The sequence below is a fragment of the Podarcis muralis genome, chromosome 9, assembly GCF_964188315.1.
Source record: "Podarcis muralis chromosome 9, rPodMur119.hap1.1, whole genome shotgun sequence".
NCBI classification, from domain to species: domain Eukaryota; kingdom Metazoa; phylum Chordata; class Lepidosauria; order Squamata; family Lacertidae; genus Podarcis; species Podarcis muralis.
Window position 1 is genome coordinate 40,020,172 of NC_135663.1, and position 17,208 is coordinate 40,037,379.

The 17,208-nt window shown below is 41.0% G+C and overlaps 1 protein-coding gene across 6 annotated transcripts in view; it reads left to right on the plus strand.

The window, feature by feature from the left end:
• ARFIP1 (ARF interacting protein 1) overlaps positions 1-9,937 on the plus strand; it is a 39,894-nt gene extending 29,957 nt beyond the window's left edge. For all 6 annotated transcript variants that reach the window (XM_028743245.2, XM_028743243.2, XM_028743244.2 and 3 more), the window contains 2 exons: positions 3,460-3,634; positions 8,523-9,937. In XM_028743245.2, the coding sequence (XP_028599078.1) occupies positions 3,460-3,634; positions 8,523-8,681 (334 nt within the window). In that variant the 3' untranslated portion in view covers positions 8,682-9,937. The remainder of the gene's footprint in view (positions 1-3,459; positions 3,635-8,522) is intronic.
• The last annotated feature ends 7,271 nt before the right edge of the window (positions 9,938-17,208 follow it).

Here is a 17,208-nt window from a genome sequence, read left to right on the forward strand (position 1 = left end):
AGTTTAGATCTCATTAAGACATGCTGTCCACAGAAACAAATTCAAATATACTGTCTGAGGCACCCCCCTGTTTTGCCCGAAAGCCCTCCCTGACCAGCTTACATGAGATCAATAGCAAACAAAGCAGTCCCTGCCCTCGGGCTTACAGTTTAAAAGACATGACATAAAAGGAAACAGGGATGTAGAGTGCAGGTAAAAACTACCCAATTGATGCACCAGTTCTTGGTCTGCATCCCAACAACAAATTTATAAGCATGTCAGGAAAGCATAATATGTAGCTACAGCTTTTTTCATAGCTTTTCTTACTGGTCATTTTCCACTGCTGAAGAAGCAAGCTGCTGTTCATCTTCGAAATTACCGTAATTTTCGCTCCATAACACGCACTTTTTTGCTCCTAGAAAGTAAGGGAAAATGCCTGTGCGTGTTAAGGAGCGAATGCACTGGATTGGAGCCGTGGCTGCCGTCAGCCAAGCAAAGCGGGAGCCACTTGCAGGGCTTTGCACGGCTCTAGCTTTGCTTGCTTTGCAGCCAGGAGGAGGGGGAGGAGCCGAGGAGGAGGGAGGGAAGGAGAGGCATGGCAGCAAAGCGGGCAGCAGCCGCTTACAGGGGAGGAGGGACAGACGGGAGCCATAGCGAGCCGGGAGAAGGCAGGCGGTTCAAAGCCAGCAAGCGCTTTTAAAGTAGCCAGCAACAGCTGCTGCAGCCTCAGCTAGCAAAGGTCCGCGCGCTCTCTAAATGGAGCAATGAGGCTGCAGAGGGACAGGAGGGCTTGGATCAGGAAGGATAAAATTTAAGCAACCAGCAGCAAAAAACAACAACAAAAAAACCAACCTGGAGCTCTGAGCCACGAGCGCAGTGAAAACCAGGAAGTAAAAAAAAAGGCTATCCCCCGTTTCTCAGCTGTTTTCAGGCAGGATAGATTTGAGCATTGTCTGGGTCCTAGTGCCCCTACCGCTTTTTTGTGCTCCATTCTATTGCTGCTGGTGGCTGCTTATCACTCAGGCTGCAAGGAGGAGCGCTTTTACACAGCTAATGGCGAATCCCCTGCAATCCAAGTCCTCTTCACTTGCTCAAATCTATTCTGCCTCAAAACAAGGAGCAGAATTAAAAGGCTGCAAACTGTTAAATGGAAAAAACCCCAGCCACAGGGCAAATACCTTAAGTATACCTTTAAAGCAACAGTGTTCTTTCCCTCCCCGCTCAGCTCACAGAAAAGCTCCTTCTCCACACACCCCACGCGTGCTCCTTGTCCATTGAGTGCTTTTCCTTCCCTCCCCACTTAAAACGTGGTTACAAAGCACGGATCCACATGGATCCTCAGGATTTTTGCACTGGGTCACCCCAAACTCACCATCAGATCACATGTCTGTGGCCACAGCATGAACCACAAAAATCATACATCTACTGTTTCGTTTAGAATATTTTTTTTCTTGTTTTCCTCCTCTAAAAACTACGTGCGTGTTATGGTCAGGTGCGTGTTATCGAGCGAAAAATACGGTAATCTATTTGAGGGTGTGAGTTGATGTGGGGAACATTTCAGAGAAAGATCTGTCTATGCCATAGTTTCCAGTACTTGCTTGTAAATGACTTTATTTTTATCTTACTCATTTAATATATACTACTCAGTACTGAAGACAGTCTCTGTACAGTTTACAAAATAACAAATACAATACAATACAATACAATACAATACAATACAATACAATACAATACAATACAATACAATACAATACAATACAATAGATACTGAGAAATTACCATATAATTCACTGCCATAAAACTTTTTTTTAAAAAAAATAAAAGCAGCAAAGCTACAGATTTTGAGACATTTTTATAGAGTTCAACCTGTTCAGCCTCCCTCTTGCCAAGGCACATTCTGATTCACAAAATGAAACACTTACCCCATTAACACATACACATCACACACACATTCTGCCTGCATTTATACAAATCATACATCACCTACTACTCATTCAGTACTGCACACACACATCCACCAGTACACACAATCACTCTCCCACTCAATCACAACCGCTATCACCTGCCACTCCTTCCATTCAACAAAAATGTACTGCAAAAGCACCAGGAGACAATGAAACCATTCACTGACAGAACCACATAAATGACACTACACATTGCCACCCATCTGTCTCTCAGATGCGCTGTTCCTGATAGCAATCTGGCTCTCACCCGGATTGCTCTGTCTCACCCAAAGATGCAATGAACTGCACACACCCCTCCCTGGTACTCCTTTCTGTCACCAAGAGGGCCCTCAGACAATTAAACCCATGCAAGAGGCACTCCAAAAGGCAAAACTTGAAGGAGGGGCTCAGCCTTGCTGGTTCTGTAGCTCTCTGGGTGAATGGCATTCATTAGCAACAGCTGGTTCCACACTTCCTCTGCAGTTCTGTTCCAACAAGATGACTCCTGGGGCACCCAGTCGCAAAGTCTTTAAAAAGTCAGTATCTCCCTCATAGAGTGCTACAGTCTCATTGATGAGGGGAAGGGTGGAGATCAGTCAAGGGTGGAAATGCCATCTATTATTGCTAAAAAATATTCTAAAGCAAGGGTGGGAAACCTGTAGCCCACAGACCAAAGTTGGCCTCCTAGACCTCTCTATTTGGCCTGCTGAGCCATTTTCCCTAAACCACACCCGCCATTGGAGCAGATATCAACATGCCTACAAAGTAATAATTGGGAGCTCAAAGTGTGCTATCAATTTTTCCTCTGCTGGAGAAAGGTGCGCTCCCGCCACTTGCTCATACAGCACCAAAGGTTTCCGTTGAAACGCTGTTAAAATGAAGCTTGTTCTTTGCATTTTAGCAACAGCTTCAAGGCAGACTGCTTGGTGCTATAGGAGCAGCAAAGCCCCACATACTGTGGTTCCCAAGTGCCCAACAACCAACTGGCTGTAGAGTGCTTAGGAAGTGCTGTGCAATGGACTTTCATGGGTGGGACAGCCCACCTGCCAGTCATCTGCAATCATAATGAAGTCAGGTGATTGTCAGATGGGTTGTACTATCAAAGCTGGCCCATGTGGTTTGGTCAGATAAAGATCTGGTTCATCAAGCCAAAAAAAGTTTGCCACCCGTGTTCTGTATCTTACAGTATTGCAAAATACCCTGCATGCTCCCATGAGCATTATTGTTGAAACCTGCAATATGAATGCTATCTGATCTCCCCTGCTCATTTATAACCAATTCCTACCAGGCACAGAAAGTGGAACTATTTGTAAGAGGCTCCAGATGACAAAATAAAAGATTTTAGCTTCCCCCATACATTTGTAATCTTTTGAAAACATCTGTTAAATGTATCGGTGAGACCCAGGGTAGTGTGAGAAGAGCAATAGATTACTGTCGAGTAAGCAGACAGACTTACTGGTTATCACTCTGTGATTACTTCGGTCCATATCATATTCCCAAATATGCACAGGTCATTTTAATTCTTTCTTCTTCTCAGGGTTGAATATGATGCTTATCGCACAGATCTAGAGGAGCTGAATCTTGGCCCACGAGATGCAAACACATTGCCAAAAATTGAGCAGTCGCAACAACTATTCCAAATACATAAGGAGAAATATGACAAAATGCGCAATGATGTATCAGTTAAATTGAAGTTTTTGGAGGAAAACAAGGTAAGGAACTGCATTACTTCCTAATTTGCTATATACTTGAAATTCAACTTTGCCTTATCAGCTATATACTAGATCACACAGTCTATTGAATTTGATTATTTCTGTCTCTTTTCTAAACTATGTAAACTTCTGGCAGATAAGTCCTAGAATAGATTTGAGTAAGAGCATTAAATCAGATTCTTTTTCTATTCTTAACTCCTTTTTGTTTTTCTTGTTTGTGCGTAGCAGGACACCTTAAAATTATTTCAGTGTCATATTGACAACAAGGGGTTGATAATGTACCTGACTATTCATGAGGACCCTTGGAGCCCTTGTAGACAGATAAAATCAGGGATCAACTGATTATAAAAGTTCACCACTGTAAAGGGAGGAGTGGAACACTAACCCTGATGGTAATTTTGGCTGCTGAGCTACAGTGACATGGACACAAGTTTCAACCCCTGCCACTGATTGATAGTCTAGCAGAAGTATGTAATGAGCAGCCACAACAATTAACAGTCCTGCTTTACTTCAAGGGAAAGTGTGACACATACATGCCTTCTAGAGGTGATATTAGCCCCCTCAGTTCTGAAATAGTTGTCATATTTGGTGAAATTAAAATGCTTTATTGTCTGGCAAGCAGAAGTTTTGCCAGCACTCTTCCCTTCCTAGAACTCCTTTTGTTTTGAGTTCCAAATTAGATTGCAAATTCATTTTTTATCTGAAGCTTGAGATGCCATCTAACTCTGTATGCTTACTTGCTTCAGTTTTTGGAGAAAAGCTCAGAACATGAACTGACTGTTTCTCTTTCTGACATTAGGGTATACTTGGAAACCAAACTCTGTAATTTTGGGTGGTTGGTCCGTGTTTGCTGGCCAATATCATTGAGTTCCAGTTGCAGTACTACCATTAGTAGACCTCTGTTTCCTGACCAAATATGTCATTTTGGCTAAATATGTCGAATGTAACAGCTATAGCTATTCTTGTTAACATATAAGTAGTGTTGATTGCTGTCAGAATTGGAGTACAATGAACTTCTATACAAAAAGGGGCCAAAACTTTTTTTTATTCTCTATATGACAAGTAGCTGTGTTGGGCAAAGGCAAACCTCCCAAAAGATTTGTTTCATGTGTAATAGCCCACTGATTAAAAGTGCTAGTTTGAAGCAGTAGGACAACTCTATAATGAGCCACTATCTGACTGGTTAATAGTTCTATTTGCACCATGTTAAGCAGCAATTTGGTACCTACCACATTGAAGGTACATATATGTACTTCTAAGACAGTTCCATATTTATACCTGTTGTGTTGGCTCCTTACAGGAAAATGAGTGGCAAAAGCTGTGTGCAAGCTGTCACTGTTGTGCGTGGGTTGAAAGGAGGGGAAGGTGGAGACTTCATCCTATGGACTGAATGCGGTTCTGTAATATTTGTCAGATAGTCAGTTTACTTGAAATGCTGCAGGTTTCCCCTTTGCATCATTTTCAGAAATTTGCTAAGGATAGTAATTTGAAGGTCAATAATTCTTATGTTGATTGTCTTTGAATTCTGTCACAATGACTTCATTAGCTATAGACACCCTAAGGGGAAGGAGGTTTGGCAGCCATTCAAATGTTAAGATAAATTGATATCTTTGCTCTCTTCACAAAAAATAAAAAGCTGTACTGACAATGTGCAGTGATAAGTGTCTGTAAGATGTCAAAAACTCTTTTGACAGTTAGTAGCACTACCTGTTATTCTAGCCTAGTCTATGTTTGCACAGATTGCACCTTATTAAATGTAACCAACAATATCCACTCTTGTATAGATCTCTGCACATTTTGAGTAGCAGAATATTCTGAAATGTCATCCACATCTGGTGTAAATAGTTTTGCAATGACGCAGTCTGTGGCAGTGATGGAAGGTCCTGCTAGGATCAGCATGCTTCTGTTTGCACACTAGTGCTTCCATAAGTGCCTCATATAGTATTTATTCACTGTGGGGAACAGCAAATTCTGGTAAGTTCCCCTTGATTTTGAGCCACATGCAAGCAAAAGTCAGAGGAATTTATGGCACCCAAATTAGGGGGGGTGTGTCATTTTCTCTTGGAAATCACTCTTCTTGATTTTGTCTATTTGTAACCATGAAGCACTACTTATGTCTGTGGATTAGTTTTGGACATAGCAGTCCCCTCTTCCTTCTCTTCCATACACACAAGAAAAAGATCTAAAATTTCTTCTGCTTTAGAGCATGCATGGAGAATCTCCAGCCTGTGGGCATAGTTTGACCTGGCATGGATCCCAGTATGGCTGTTTTCCCCAAGCTATGCCCTCCTGCACCACACCTGACATCATGTGGGGTTGGTAGAAATGTAGCAGCCAAGGAACAATTGGGAGCCTTAAAGTCCTTCCGGTCGTTCCTTGGCAAGGAATGCTCACTGTTGGTGCCAATCATTTGATCAGCAGTAACAGCATACAGAAAGCTAGATTTCAGGGGACAGGATTTTAGCCTTCTCCCAGCTCTCCTCAGGGACATACCTGCTATTTGAGATTCAAAGCTAATGATTCAAAGTTGTGGCTAAGAAGAAGCCTTTAAATATTTGATACTGAAAGATAGAGAAATATAGGAATATAAATAATTGCCTGAAAATAATTTTGCAGGCCTCTGGATTGTAGTGAAATCCACTTCTTCATGGGAAGATTTGAGGGAACATAATTGTTTTGCAATATCCTGTTTTTGCACTGCGTTGATGTTAGAAGGGTGTGTGGGAGCCATGGGGCCTATAATTTTCTCCCTTAAGTTGCTGAGTTCTATACCATACACTCCTTTAAAGCACCTGCGTCTCCAAGAAATAAATGTAAAGTGTTAAAACTTCAGGACAATGGAACTTCCAGAAGATCTGTCATCTTAAATAACTATATGTGGCATAGCACACAGATCTTTTAGTTTGAGGTTACTTCAATAATTCAAAAATGCATTTAAAAGCCTTTGCTGTCTTCTAATGATGGCATTAGTAAAAGATAAAGCTACAGTTATAGCAACATTCATAAAAATGTGCTCTGTCCCATACATTCTCAACAGTTCTGAACATTTTGAACACAAGCTAGTTTTATAGATGTGCATTTAGCGTTCAAATAGTAAATGAAAAAAGCATACATTGTTCCTTGTTGCCACTTCCCTTTTTATAGAAAGTATTCAGATATGATGGGTTGTATCCTATGCTTGCACTACAGAACTTTCAGTTTTGCTCCTTCCCTGCACCCAAAAAAAAAAAAAAACAGTTCTGGGGGACCTCCAACATTTGGAATACGATTTTGGGGGCTTTATGCTTTCTTTTGGTCAGTGTTGCTCTATTGGCATGTATGAGTATTGCTGACTATTATGGGCTGCCATTAAAAGTATTGTGAATTATAAGCGAATACATAAATCTAACTCAAAACACTTGATTTTAAAATTCTGTTTAGTCAGTAAAATACAGCAATGTCTAGGTGTGCTGTCTGAGTATTGTAATCAGATGTTCATATTATTTTAAGTGTGTCCATCCCACATAGTTCACCCACGAAGTCTGGTTTCCCAGCCTTTAGTTGTAAACACCCAAAAGACTGAATAGTAGAAGAAGTGAACAATGAACAAATAGTTGCCATACAGCACTGATGCCTTTTTTCACATTAGCTTTTATTTTGATGTGTTGCAAGATTGCCACTCTATATTTTTGCTTATTAAAGGGAAGGAATATAAATTGAGATCGTATTTGTTTGCCTTGTAGCAAAAGTTGCTGCAGGGAGCCCAAATGGTAACTGCTACAGTTAACTGATGTAGCATATTTCCAGACGTTCTGGAGCAGGCATAGGCAAACTTGTCCCTCCAGATGTTTGGGACTACAACTCCCATCATCCCTGATGTTAGCTAGGGATGATGGGAGTTGTAGTCCCAAAACATCTGGAGGGACAAGTTTGCCTATGCCTGTTCTGGAGGGATAGTCATGTTTATCTGTTGTAGCAAAACTAAAAAAAGACTTGTAACACTTCAAAAACTAACAAATTTATTATGGCATAAGTTGTGGATCAGATTCATGGAAGTTTTTGTCCTAAGCTAGAAGATGTGTGTGTGGGGGGGAGAGAGAGAGAGAGAGAGAGAGAGGGAGGGAGGTAGTTCTGGAGGAAACAAAAGTCAATTTTGCAGAGGTGAAATAATAACAGAAAAGGATGATAGTACTGCTAAATTTTAAGAATATCCACGGATCAAAATTGAGTATGTATGTGAAAAGATGAAGCAGACGCCTCTCTTATAGGAGTCCACAACTTTTATTTTACTAGTCTCCTTCAGGGGTTTCCATCCATTCAGTCATCTGCAGCATTTGTTCTGCTCTTCTGGACATATCTGATAGAAATTCATTCTTACTGTTTTCACCTGAATGGTGACCATTGTCCCTCCTGGACACTTAGATTGGAATATTGGCTGAAGTGTTTTTCAGCAATGTCCTGTGAAGAAAGTGGCAGTCCGTTCCCCTTTTTTGTTATTTATAATTAAAAACCACTCATCTATGTGTAGCATCATTTGAATTATGTGCTTTGTGCTGTTGTCATTTTGAAGAATGTCTGCAGGTGTAGAATGTTTGGCCTACCTCCTGATGATGGTAGCTTGTTGGAATATACTTGACATAATCCAGGGTGTGCTGTGGCTTAAGAATTTAGGATTTTTTAAACTCTGAAGCTCCAAAATTTTTGGGTACTCTCTTTGCCTCCATACACTGCACTCTTGTTTTCCTCTCATATCAACAGCTACTGATTCCACATCTGCACAGCTTTTTAACTGTGAAGAATGTTGGGAAACTGTTTGTTCTTAAAACTGGAACACCTTGGGGTTAACCTCTGATCATCTTCAATATTCAATTACATGCCTTTTCATCTTTAACTTTATCCTTGTCCACAGGTGAAAGTATTGCACAATCAGCTTGTTCTGTTCCACAATGCCATTGCAGCATACTTTGCGGGGAATCAAAAACAGCTTGAACAGACTCTTAAACTATTCCATATCAAATTGAAAACGCCTGGAGTAGATGCTCCATCCTGGCTTGAAGATCAGCAATAGGACCACAGCATGAAGATCCCTTGATCAACCAAGAATATTGTACACCTAATGAGAATCAATGAATTTGTATAAGGAGGACTGTTTGTAATGATACTTGCACAAGCAGCTTTAATTTCCCCCTTGATAATAATTACTATAATAGTTTGGGAGGGTGGATGGATGTAACCAAATGTAACTTGCCATTTCAGAAACAGATCTTTTTTGTATTTGAGGGTGGATGGTTTTCTGTAGTAGGGAAATAGAGATTTGCACTGACAAAGATGTTCGTGATCTCCGGTAATTGTGGTGGCTAGATGGGAATTTTTTCAGAGGGAGATGCTCATGGTTTGTATCAACATCAGATATTTTATATAAATGTATTAAGCTTCTCTAAAGATTCTTTTTTCATGTAAATGTGTTAAAAGAATAAATGTTTTACAGAGTAATAATATAAGGAAGGCCTTCAAGCAACATCCACAAAATATCAGTGGCTGGCTGATACGTGGAATTGCAGCAAATAGCTTTTTTAAAAAAATGTTGGATCATTCAATTTTGTGGTTCAGAAACACTAAATATAGAATTGCCCTCTTGGTCTGAAGCTTTGAAAACACATTTTAGCATTGTAAAGATGAACTGTTGGAGAAGCAGACCATAGCCCTACTTCTTTAATATTTAAATGTCTATTAAAAAAAATACCTTTACTTGCCTTAAATTCAGAAGTGCCTTTTGCAACACACTTTGTACCCAGTGTACATAATCTGTAAGAAACCCTCTTTGGATTGATGACTTTTTAAAGAGACAGTCTGAGGCCAGTCTGGGTTGTGTGTGCTTCTGTTGAACGGCAGACCATGTCACATGACTAATATGACTGATTGTTTCTTTTCTCAATCAATAGTGTAACCTTTATTAAACATACATTTCTGTTCTCTTATAGCCTTTTAAAATTCACTGTTATGGAGCATCCTCAATTGCACATTATCCACTGCTTTTTGTGTTTATATAAATGAAGTAAAAATAACTTAACACAGTTTATATGGATTGTACAATTATGTATTATATGTTGAAATGATTCAGTTGCTTCTTTAAATGGTTTAGTTTAAGTCTTAATGTAATGTGTGTATCAAGTACATTTTAAATCATTCCTTATTACATTCTTGTCTGTTCAATGACTTTTTGCAATTGGATTTTTTTCTCTTGCAATAACTTTACCAAGTTACCATTCCTCAGAATGTGCCTCCATTGTTAACTTTGTTTTCATACTAAAGGTGTTTGCTGCAGTCTGTTTCCTTTATTTCATGGGATTTGTGGATTAACATTTGCACAAACTTTCTTTTTCTTCCAGCTAAGCCTTGGGGATACTTTTATTAGCCATAGCCCTGCAAACAAGATATGATTAGCTGCCTTTCCGACTGGAACTTTCCCCCTCCAATGGCTTTTTTCCTCCATTGCTAGGAAGGGAAGCAAATGTTCTTGAGGAAGCAGGGCTATAGCAGAAATGTACTCTTCTTCACCCCCTTTGTTCACATTCCTTCAAACAGCATGTTCTGTTGCTTTGTCTTGTTTGGACTTACAGCTGGAACGTTGGAGATGCGACAAAAACCTATCAGGGTAGACAAGGTGAGTCTGTGGTACCCAAAAACCACAAATCCTCTGAATAGAAGTGGTATTCATGTGTTTTCATGTATTATAATGTTTTTAAATTTTGACAGCTAAGTTAACAATCATCCTGGCTTTTGTACTAGTTGGCTAGAAATTTGCTTGACATATAAACAAAAACTTTCTAAACTGTCTCTTCCCTGCTTACATCCTCATGGCCACAGCTCTGGTAATGTGAAATGGGTAACTCTCAAGATGACAATATAGCAAGCATAGCAAAACTTGTGTGTCAGCTGGGTAGATTTAGTTGTCTCCCCCTAATTCTTCAGTCTTTCCTATGACAGTTCTTTCTTTTTTCAGTACCTAGCCCCATTTATCATTTTATACTTTCCTCCAGCCCTAGGCTGTGCTGTTGGAATCCTTCATAAGTTTCAACTTCGCGTGTGACATCTCCATGCAGTAAAACAGCTAAACGGAGGCTGGGTGCTGCCTTGAGCTTTCAAACTTCCTCCTTTAAAATTTATCTGGCATTTTCACAAAGCAACTATTGGCCAAGTTTACATCTTTTGTGCTCAGTTTGATAATAACTGACTTCACAGAAACCCTGAGTTTGTTCCTAGAGTTCTGTTTTTACTTGTCACTGTCGTTTTCCTTCTCTATTTGCATTTCTCACTTCTTATGGCGCTGTGTGACATGGTGAATTTCTGTATATCAGTTTGAGAAATTGTCTGGAGGTACAGGTCATGAAATATTTATCAAAGAATTTCAAATTCTGCACTGAAGAATTTGAAATCATCACACAAGGAAAATCATAAAATCTTTTGCAAAATAATCTACATACACAAATAGGTGTAAATTGAATGGGGTACTTTGTATTATGCAATCTACATTTTTTTTCCGGTGCTGCAGGTTGTCATACTGCCATACTGGTGTCAGAAGCATAGATCAGTAGTAACTGAAATAGAAATCAGGATCACTTTTGTCTCAGGGAGTTGGACTAGATGACCCTTGGAGTTCCTTCTTACTTTTTAGTTCTATGACTATGAACAGTAAGGCACAATGCAATCCCACTATAAATGCACTAGATTCCACCACTTTTCTAGTGCAAGCTTAAGTGCTTCTATGAAGGGTGCACTAGTAAACATGGCAGTGTCTAAGCTCTTAGTTGTAAGGATAGTTCTTTATGACTAGATCAAAGACACGGACTAGATCACATCCAACTTGATGTGGACACAATAAAATGGAACGTTCCAAAGGATGCTTAGTGCTTTGATTTTAAAAAATAATAATAATCAAGGTTTGTAAGATACTATAGGGACTTGGATATCTTAGAAAGATGGGATCAGGGAAGTGGGTGTTTTTGGAGTGGAGGAATTTTTTGAACTTTGTTAGGAGCATTGGCTTCTCTCCACTGAAAGGAAATAAACACAGATAAATGAATCCAAACCTGGAGTGGCAGTGGCCTACTGTGGAGGTCCCTGCTCTACCCACTGAATGCATGAACGGGAGAAGCTACTACCAGTGGTAGACAATGTACCATATTTCACTGCATAATAGTTGCACCACCACCCCTAAAAGCTGTCCCCAGAGCATTCCCCACGTAATAGTCGCAGCGGTGAAAATGCCTTGTCGGTGGGACATTAGTTTTGCCTAACAGCATTTGCCCGCTTTTGTAATTGAAATTGCTCTTAGCACAGCTGTTTCCCAGCCTCTTCCTGTTCCTACCTGTGGAACTTGCCTGTTGGCTGAGCCGGCCCTCAACCCACGGAGGATGAGGCAGCCTCGTGCAAGGAGCGAAAGCAGCAGCTGAGGAGGCCTCACCCGAGAGGAGTATGGAGATGGAGGAGAAATGTGGTGGCAAGGTCCTGGCCAGTGGCCTGCGGATTCGGCCCGTGGATATGCCCAGCAGTTGTAAACTGCCTGCTCTAGAGGGGTGTGCGCCTAAGGCCCCTTGCAATGGGCCTACTTCTCCGTAGGGGGCTTGCAGGGCAGGGTTAAGAGACCAGGCTAAGCTATGCATTTACTGTATTTCACCACATAATGGTTTCCACCGCATAAGCTGCACCCCTCTTTTTTGAAAATAAAAATCGGCATTAAAAATGTGACTTATGGGGTGAAGTATGATAACCCTGGAATGAAGGAATATGGCCAAGGATCTAGCCAAGATCTTGGATCTAGCCAAGGAGCCACTGGACCCTAAGGTGCTCGTATCTATTGACAAATCTTGTGAGGCGTCTGAGCCACGCCTGTTTGCTGCGCCAGCCTGGAGGTGGCGCAGCAAATGTATTCTTTTCGCGCCCCACCTTCTACTCTGGCTGCCACAAATGGTGGAACACCAGATGCCGCAGTGACTCCCATCACTCACTACTTCCCTCCAGGAGTTCAGATTGTGCTCTTTATCTCATTGTTAAGGAAATTAAGAGGAGAGAGTGAAGGATTTCACAACCACTCATTATACACTAGGAGTGTCCCATGTACCAAATAAGATGCAGGAGTTAAATACAAAATTCCTCACATGATTCTTGAAATAGGTTACTGACATGCTCTCTGTTGTTGCATAGATAGGCACATTTTGAGGTTCAGACGGCACATATTATCCAAAACTACTAAGTAATTCATGACTGAGCTGGATTGGTATTACAGTTAAACCTGTGAACAATAAACTGTCCTTGGTAGAGTGGCATACAGTTACCATTTTTGTTGCAGCTACTGATGTTGGTGGGAGTTTGCCGTCTGCATAAATGATAAAGGGAGGCCTTCGCGTATATGTCATCCTCAGAGCTTGGCCCTCTAAAGACAATGTCGTAAGTGTGCAGAAGGACAGAACGTTTCCTACGAAGAAGTGTGCACTGTGTGGGCAGCTGGCCACTGCCCATAACACAAACTCACAAACCCAAGTGGAAATTTTCCTCTGGGCTGTGAATATTCATAATGACGACTAGTAGAAATTACATAATCATTATTAGAATTACCATCCCTGACGCAATTCCAGTATGTGAACAAATAGGTCTACTTTCTCTAATCTCAACCGTAAGCTTGTATTTTCTTAGAACGTGTATTACATTTTTGAGTGTGGTCTCTTGAGTGCTATATTACTGTGCAAACTCCTGAAAGGTATCTGGAGGTAGTCCTTGGTCTGGATAATTAATGATATCAGTTGTGGGATTTAATTGTGAAATATACATTATCTACCATTGTTAAGTGCTTTAAGATTTCATTTGATCACAATGGGAGCGATTAAAGCACTTACGGTAATTGATTTTAATGCAGTAAGACGTAAGTGTTTAGCTTTGGTTAGATTGTTTTCCTTAGGTTGTTTTCTCAATATGTCAGAAACAATTTCCTCTCATAAAGGGAACCCCCTTTTTTGCAGAAAGCATGACAGAGTAAATAAGGATGGCCCCTCTCCCTGCTTTTGGCGGGACAGTAAGAATGCTTTGCTGTTGTAATATCATTTCTGCTTACGGTGCATTGATTTCAGCTTCTATGGTGTGTCTCTGTAAATGCACAAAATCCAGCAAACCTAGACACTAAACACTGGATTGGGAATGCTGGCCTGGAATCACGCAGATAGCACAAGTTCATGCAATTAACAGCAGGGTCGATTTGTGCTTTGACTTGGGAGTGATTGCAAAGCATTGACATGAGTCTAGTAAAAATCAACAAAGGTGATGCCCCCTTAGCTGTAGTTGTTAATTATTAAGGAGACTTACTATAACGATAGTAACATTAAAAAACAAAAAAACCCAGCCAGTACAGAGCAGGGCTGTGTGAACCCTACAGAAGCACATTCTGGTTTAAAATAATTAAGAGTTACTTATATATATAGGTGGTGATGCTTGTGTGAGAATCTGAACTCCTTTTAAAGGGTTTTTGCATAAGCCTGATGGCAAGCCTTCACCTTGAGCAGCCTCTGCCATCACTGCTTGTGTTTTTCTTTCTGGGTTTCAAAACGCTGACTTCTCTCTTCTACTCACTATGTGCTGCTCCTGTGTGAACTGTCTAAGCTTCTCCCGTAGCATACCCTGGCCTCCCAGATACTCTGGGAATTTGTCAGAAATTATTAGGATTTAGTGACTTGGGGGAAGGGCATTCAGTAACAGGCTCATTTTCTAAGAGATGGTGACTGGAAGAAACCAAAATACTTGCAAAAATTGAGTTGTTCCCTTCATTCTCCTTCAACATTAATAACCCTCTCTACTTAGTGTAAGCAGACATCCATGCACACTCAAACCAACAAAACTTCTAGTTCTCGGAACTGTGTTTACACTTCTAGTTAGATGGTTTAACTACATGGTTCATTCTAAAAAGAGAGAGCACTGCAGAAAGGAAAGAAGCATTTACAGAACCATGTAATGTTCAGGACACAAGCGTGGTATAGACGTTGGGGAGCTTGGAGACATGGGTTCAAATGCCCACTCAGCCAGGATTGACTCACTGGGTCAATCATTGTCTCTTAGCCCAACCTATCCCACAAGGTTGTGATGAGGCAAGGATAAAATGGGGAGATGGAAATCCTGTGCACCATTTTACACCTCCTTGGAGGAAAGGCAGACTGTAAATGTAATAATAAAAAATAATGAATATTTATTACTTTGATGTACAGGTAAAAAATGCATGCATATCAACTTTTTCTATACATCAGTTTCCTTGTAGCCCAGTTTTCTACCGACACACAATAAGCCTCATTAAAGATGGAATATAACTAATAATAAATAATAACAACAGTACCCAGACACTTAGAAAATATGTAAAAATAATAAAAATACATTAAGCTAAAACCAGGGGGAAAACACTTCTCAGAGTGCTCACAGTCAGATTATTCACAAGCTCACAAGCACCTGCAGACACCAATAAAAAGGTGCTTCATAAGCAATATCCAGAGCTGAAACAGAGAAGACGCCTAATGCGACTCTACAAGCAGGCAGTCCCATGAGGAGGGTGTGACACTGGAGAAGGCAGTCTTCAAGAAAGCAAATACAGTCACACACACAAAAAGTCGCGAAGAGGGCAGATGTAAACGTGCATTAGGTATGAATACTCCCATTAACAACCTACTTGTATCACCTCCTAATGCCCAAGATTCTTCACAAGACAGCAGTTGGTGATACACTACAATCCTATACATGCCTACTTGGAAGTAAGTCTCACTTCCAGTGTGTTGTAGTGGTTAAGAGCAGTGGACTCGTAATCTGGTGAACCGGGTTCGCGTCTCCGCTCCTCCACATGCAGCTGCTGGGTGACTTTGGGCTAGTCACACTTCTCTGAAGTCTCTCAACCCCACTCACCTCACAGAGTATTTGTTGTGGGGGAGGAAGGGAACGGAGAATGTTAGCCGCTTTGAGACTCCTTAGGGTAGTGATAAAGCGGGATATCAAATCCAAACTCCTCTTCTTCACTGAGTTTGAAGGGGTTTGCTCCTAGGCAACCGAAACAGGCTCCCCAAATGGCTTGCAAAAATCATTCCTAGGACAGAGCCTGTCCTCAAGCTTGCAGTCTAAAACTTCTGTGCTATTATGGCTCATTCATCTTTTCTGAAGATATGTGTTTCTGTGGTCTGGGATACCTCCCAGTTCCAGGGAGGGTGAAGGCAAAAAGCTTGTCTTGCTGAAGCCATGGGGAGTACATATTTTGTTAGCACCGGTTGCTGGGAACTACAGAAGGGACGCGTGCTCCTGTGCTCTGGCCCTGTTTGTGGGTTTTCCATAGGGGGCATCTGGTTGACCACTGTGAGAACAGGCTGCTGGACTAGATTGCCATTGGCTGATCCAACAGAGCTCTTCTGTTCTTAATTCTGATGTGCGTATAAATGTTGTCTATTCCACATGCAAGAACCTATATAGCAGCCTTTGCCAAAGATGATGATAAATTGACAATAAGGTTAGTGAGGGCTGTTGTCTAGGGTCCTGCTGCATACTAGGGGTTAGGGCTGGGAGAACTCAGGAAGGAGTATTCATGATAAGATGTACACAGGATCTACAGTTCTGCTGCATGTGCCCGCAGATCCAGTGGTCATGTGATATAGTTACCAGGCCACATGGAAGGTCTTGTTCTAAGTCCTGAACAACTCAAGATCAGGTTGCCTGAAAGATTGCCCACTCCTGTAGAAAACCTGTATGATCGCTACTTGTGACACCTCACCTTACAGGATATTTAAAGGGTAGTGACCCAAAATGGGCATTTTCTGCTATTGCCCCTGTGTTATGGAATTTCCACATCTTCTGCCATGTGAGGTAGTTTCAGGTACCTTGTAAAGACTTGGTCCAGGCTTTCTCTACCCCTGATTTATGTATCAGAATCCCAGTGAATTCCTGTTTTATTTGCTGTTATGCTGCTGTCCTATTGGCTTTTGGTTGTATTTTGTTACATTTTAATGATATTGTTCTGATATTGCACACCGCTTAGAGATTTTAAATATATAAAGTGGTTTATAAATGCTAGCTTGTCTTCCAAGACTGGCTTCCAGGATCTGGCCTTAGCCAAAGAAGGCTATCTGCACTTGAACTGGCAATAAAGTCTGCATCTACAGAAAGGCTTATACCTCTCCTGCTGTTCCCTATGCACAACACTGAGTGTGTTTATTTAGGGGGGAAGAGAGAAGAGCATCTCTGTACTGGGGCCCAATGTGTATTAAGGTATTTGCATATAGATCTTCACATCTGAAGAAGTGTGCATGCACATGAAAGCTCATACCAATAACAAACTTAGTTGCTCTCTAAGGTGCTACTGGAAGGAATTTTTGCATATTATCAGTTCTTAAATACTTCTCAATCTGCAAACTGCCTTATTAATGGTCTCAACAATTTGACAGCTTGTTTTGCAAATGTGAAACTGAGATGGAGCGACTGATTTGCATAAGGTGACCTGGTGAGGCTGGAGGACAGAGCTGTGGTTTTACATTACCCAGGTGTGTTGGATCCGAATGTGCCCTGCCCATGGCAGCTATATTTAT